Source organism: Rutidosis leptorrhynchoides, chromosome 10 (genome assembly GCF_046630445.1).
Source record: "Rutidosis leptorrhynchoides isolate AG116_Rl617_1_P2 chromosome 10, CSIRO_AGI_Rlap_v1, whole genome shotgun sequence".
NCBI lineage: Eukaryota > Viridiplantae > Streptophyta > Magnoliopsida > Asterales > Asteraceae > Rutidosis > Rutidosis leptorrhynchoides.
Window position 1 is genome coordinate 117,565,068 of NC_092342.1, and position 5,576 is coordinate 117,570,643.

Consider the following 5,576-nt stretch of genomic DNA (forward strand, 5'->3'; position numbering starts at 1 on the left):
ACTTCCACTAATAATAACTAACATGTCCAAACGCCCCAGCAGATTTAATATTTAGTAAAAATAATTACGGAGTAGATCAAGAGAAGCTTGATAAGATAATCTAAATTTTAAAACTACACAAATCTCTCACAAGTTCGGTAACAAAAAGGAATCGTTAATAGAATATTCCGTTAATTACCAACGGCTACTTATCTTTTTCTCCAAGAAAAAAAAAGGTTCTATTCTTAAACTAACACCGCCGTGACGCCCCAACCAGTCTTCGGTTCCTCCGTCAGTTATATAAATACCAATTCCCCCAATTCCCCCATTCATCTCACTCTCATTTCTTTTGAATTATTTCTAAAACCCTAACGAATTCTACTCAATCGCTATGGGTAATATCTCCATTCTTAATCAATTTTTGTTTATTTTATACTCGAATTCACATTGTTTTGTACTAATTTTGATTTATTGTCACAGCAACTGATAAGAAGATTAAGATCGGAATCAACGGTACATTTTTTTCTAATTTTGTTTTGGTTTTCGCTTTTATCGAGTGTTATTAGAGTTCGATCTGCTTCTGTAGCTCGTATACTTGTACGTATGTATATAAAATTAAATTAGGAGTTAATTAACTGGATCTGGTTGATATGATGCAGGATTCGGAAGAATCGGTCGTTTAGTTGCGAGAGTTGCACTTTTGAGAGATGATATTGAGCTTGTTGCTGTTAACGATCCGTTTATCTCTACTGATTACATGGTACTGTGTCTGATTATGATGGAATTTGATGTTATTAGTTGTTTTCAGTGATTTAACTGATGAATAATTCAATGATATTGTTAAATGATAAGCTTATTTCAGTCTAATTTAATTTGAATTGTTGCTTAGGGTTTATACATGAGTAAAAAGACTGGATCTCAGTACGTAATGTATGTGTAGGTTACTAAATTTAGTTATAAGTTAGAAAAACACAATATCGGCTTATTCGTATTAAATCAACTCTGTTTGATGATAAATAATTGCTCAGATTTAACAGTAATGTTTTTTTTTTTATTGGTAAATAATAGTTAATCTTGATTCCTTTGGAATATCGAAATGATATTTTGGTCAAACCGTTTGGCTCACGGGCAGAATTGGAATTGAATTATATGAAGGGTAAACATTGTTGTGGAGTAATAAACAATGAGTTGAGACTTAACCTGAAATGTATAATATTGTATAATTAAGTAAATACATGTGAAGCATCTTGTTTGGATGGAAAACTAAATCATAATTTGACTGTGCTTGTGAGTTTACTTGGTGTCGCAATTAAGAGTTAAGTGTTTGTATTTATCATCTTGCTAAGCTCACTAGTTACGTTTTTTACTTGCAGACATACATGTTCAAGTATGATACTGTTCACGGCCAATGGAAACATCATGAACTTAAGGTTAAGGATGAGAAAACACTTCTCTTCGGTGAGTAGCCCGTCAGTGTTTTTGGATTCAGGTAAAATCCATTTGAGCGTTTAAATCATTTGTTTGAAACTCTTGTTTTGGAATTCTTTTGTTGGCAAAATCTCAAGTAATTTTTTCTTTTTACTCTTAGGAACCCAGAAGAGATCCCATGGGGTGCGGCTGGAGCTGACTTTGTGGTCGAGTCCACTGGAGTCTTCACAGACAAGGACAAGGCTGCTGCCCACTTGAAGGTCTGTTTGGATTTTTTTTCCTTTACTATTGCTGTTTACATTTTTTGTTTTGTGGAATCAATAGCTATTTTAAAACACTTTTGTGGAATCGTTTCCATTTTTCATTTACTTACCTATCAAGTACCACCTTGGTGCTGGTTTACATCTATGTTTGAATGATTTTTTTAGCAAAAAGATAAACTGGTTTGGATTGGTTATGTATGATCAGGGTGGTGCTAAGAAGGTTGTCATCTCTGCTCCTAGCAAGGATGCTCCCATGTTCGTTATGGGTGTCAACGAGAAGGAATACACGTCCGATCTTAACATTGTTTCAAATGCTAGCTGCACCACTAACTGTCTTGCTCCTTTGGCCAAGGTATATTAGCATAGTTCAATAAGTACAATTACAGGTTGTGCATTTTATGTAATACCTATAAGTTATATTATTTTTTTTTTGGATGATTCCATTTCTTATGTTTTCGGTTTGTATATTTAGGTGATCAATGACAGGTTTGGCATTGTTGAGGGTCTTATGACAACTGTCCACGCCATGACTGGTATGTTGCTCATCAGTTGACTAATTAAATTAATCAGTAGTTGACTAGTCAAGATGTGAAATATATTTAATTTTATGTTAAAACCTTTCAGCCACCCAAAAGACTGTTGATGGTCCATCTTCAAAGGACTGGAGAGGTGGAAGAGCTGCTTCCTTTAACATTATTCCCAGCAGCACTGGAGCTGCAAAGGTAAATAGACACACATTGAATATTTCACCATTTAATTATCAGTGTGATTTAATTAAATTATTCTGTTTTTGTAGGCTGTTGGCAAGGTTTTGCCAGCCCTTAATGGCAAGTTGACCGGAATGGCCTTCCGTGTACCAACAGTGGATGTTTCAGTTGTAGACTTGACCGTCAGACTTGAGAAGAAGGCCACCTATGAGCAGATCAAAGCTGCCATCAAGTATGTATCTAACAATTATGTTAGAATTGTATGCCACTTGTATATTATATTATGTGCTTGCGTGATATTAAGTTTTGAATTTCTTTTTTGATAATCCAGGGAGGAATCAGAAGGCAAACTCAAGGGTATTTTGGGATACGCAGATGAGGATCTTGTATCCACAGACTTTGTTGGTGATAGTAGGTCAAGCATCTTCGATGCCAAGGCTGGGATTGCTTTGAACGACAACTTTGTCAAACTTGTCTCCTGGTATGACAACGAATGGGGATACAGGTGCGTTTGTTTTCTTTTAGATATTCATTATATTATACTTGTAACTTGTTTCTTTATTCACATACCACTTTTCTGATTAATATATCAGCTCCCGTGTTATTGACTTGATCCGCCACATTGCATCTGTCTGAGCTTAAGGGTGACTGGTATTCGACCAAGGCTTAAATTTTGTTTGTTTTCCATTGAGTTTTGAATAATAAGAATCTTATGTACAAGGTTTTTTTTGGTACTACAGATTTTGGAATAACTGCGTACATGTCCAGAGTCTAATTTAAGAGCTTTTATCTGTTTCCTTTTGTTTAGTATAAACCTTTCCTAATTGTATTCATTTTCGCAACATAATTAAGCTTTGGTTGATAATCGTTTGATGGTAATTCTATGTTTATTTTAGCCAGCTATTGGTCTTCTTCTATACATGGTAAACCTTGATTAATTCAGTTAAACTCGTATGAAATATTGACATGCAATGAAGTTTGACAGTAGAATTCAACAAATTAAATGTGAATATAATACTAAATGATGGTGGGACAGGAGTATTATACTCCGTCCAAGTGATACTAATTCTATGTTTATATTCTTGTGTGATTTAAGGTGGAAAAAAGAAAAATCTTATCGGATACAATGTATTGTAAATTTAAATTTAAACTGGGATTTAGCTTGTGATTGTTTCCCATGGAACACGTAGTATAATACTCTTTCTGTTCCACAACAAGTGTTCACATTTTCATTATGGGATGTTGTTCCATTACAAGTGTTCATATTGTACTCTTAACCAATGAGAAGGGGTAATTTTGGAGATAGAAGATTTCTGATTGGTGGAGAATAAAGTTAGTGAGATTTTCTAAAATTGTATGTAAAAAGTAAGTGGACACTTATAATAGGATAGGACGAATGGAGTATTATATAGTGTATACGTATAATTGTAAAACTTGCAGATGCACTCATGCATCAAAAGCGTTATGTATCTAATCTCAAAGAATAGTGATTACAGGATACACAAGACTTGCATAACGCTTATGTATCAAAAGCGTTATGTATCTAATCTAAACACCTATTTTCTGTTTCTAAACACCTCTATTTTCTGTTAGCAATCTATAAAGTAATAAGGAACTAAAGTTGTTAAGTGAAAATTAGTGTCAAGTAGGGCTGTTTGGATGGGCTTGGTTTTCAAAATTTGATTGTAAGAATATAAACTTGAAGATATAAGCGTATATAAACTCTCTCTAAAGTAACAATAAAAATTCATATATTTGAACATGATTTTATATGGCAATTAAATTCGTATGTTCAAAGCTTTAGCATCTCCTGAGTTGGAAAAGTCTCTACAGGTTCGAATCCACTTTGTGACAACCACAGAGCCTTTTGATTTTTAATAAACATTTATATACGAACATTTTGGACGATGTCCACACTTTGTACTATTGTGGTGAAATGATCACTCTCTCAAATATTGGACATCGTCAGACATATATTTACAAATCTATAGACAAAGTTCCGAAAAATGATGGCGCAAACTGAAGAAGGGTATGACTTGGTCAGTCTTTTCTAGTTCGTAGAAATTAGAAAATACCATACGCGTAAGCCACGAACTCCGACTTTTGAGGTGAGTGTAGTTGTTTTGAATAGTGTCGCGAACTAGTCTGTATTCGTATTTAGGAATGACCTTGATTTTCTAAGGTAATATAATAGTATTTAACTAAAACGCTTACTTCATTTGCCCCTTCGCGGATCAATTTCCATTTTCCGTGATGTAACGACCCAACTTCGTTTTACCAAAAACACGACTTAATTTTTTTTTTTTTTACACAGCAGGGGTGCGCGACGCGCAGCCCCTTATGTGCGCGGCGCGCACAAGGCCTGACAGCCTCTGTCCGGATTTTTCAAATTTTGATTAAAGATCACCCACTTCCCGACACGTTTAGGCGGAACGCTTTTCACAACATATAATATTAGATAAAACTAACACGTTCCAATAATAAAACGAGTTTTACGACACCGGGTCCACATCGGCCGTTTTACGACTTTCGTACAAAATTCAAGTTTCAATCCCAATTTACATTTAGAGGAGTTAGGACTCTATAACCCAACCCGATACCAAGATCATAATCCCGGGGACTACCAAATCCCCAATCCGCGTCCGTATATCCAAAAGCTACCCCATCGAGCCCAAGCGCTCCTACGCAACTAGTCTAACAACTAGCTAGCCTCATAACACAATACCTGAAAAAGGTAAACAACGAGAGGGGTAAGCTAACGCTTAGTGAATGCAATAATTATACATATACATATATAATCTACTTACTTACAAACACTTACACAATTATCACATACACGCTAGCAATCTAATTAGCATACCATCGCAAAGTATAAAGATAAAAGTCTCCATTACAGCAAGCTAGCCCGATCAATAGCATATAACTAATATAACTAATACAATATAATATGCTAATAATAATACAACACATAACCATGGTTAACCATTATCACATACATGGGAACGGTACTCGCACAATGACCGTTGGTACTCGCACATTGACCGTTAGCATAAACTAACCCCCAAAGTGGACGTCCGCACTTACCGAACCACCCTTCACGCACATGATTAACCATTGACACACACACACACAAGGGAACGGTACTCGCACAATGACCGCTGGTACTCGCACAATGACCGTTAGTGTACACTAACCCCCT

At 35.4% G+C, this 5,576-nt stretch overlaps 1 protein-coding gene across 1 annotated transcript; it reads left to right on the plus strand.

Moving 5' to 3' along the window:
* The first annotated feature begins 295 nt into the window (after positions 1-295).
* Positions 296-3,276, plus strand: LOC139872249 (glyceraldehyde-3-phosphate dehydrogenase, cytosolic-like). Its single transcript, XM_071860091.1, has 11 exons — positions 296-374; positions 460-492; positions 639-739; positions 1,353-1,468; positions 1,568-1,667; positions 1,876-2,022; positions 2,143-2,203; positions 2,295-2,392; positions 2,467-2,609; positions 2,709-2,882; positions 2,971-3,276. The coding sequence occupies exons 6-11, from the start codon at positions 1,924-1,926 to the stop codon at positions 3,011-3,013; spliced, it is 618 nt and encodes a 205-aa protein (XP_071716192.1). The 5' UTR covers positions 296-374; positions 460-492; positions 639-739; positions 1,353-1,468; positions 1,568-1,667; positions 1,876-1,923; the 3' UTR covers positions 3,014-3,276.
* The last annotated feature ends 2,300 nt before the right edge of the window (positions 3,277-5,576 follow it).

Bases quoted from the DNA above. Each gene is read 5' to 3' on its own strand.
- LOC139872249 (XM_071860091.1), top strand. From the start codon at position 1,924: ATGTTCGTTATGGGTGTCAACGAGAAGGAATACACGTCCGATCTTAAC. The intron at 2,023-2,142 runs GTATATTAGCAT...TTGTATATTTAG, and splicing joins GTCTTGCTCCTTTGGCCAAG to GTGATCAATGACAGGTTTGG. The intron at 2,204-2,294 runs GTATGTTGCTCA...AAAACCTTTCAG, and splicing joins AACTGTCCACGCCATGACTG to CCACCCAAAAGACTGTTGAT.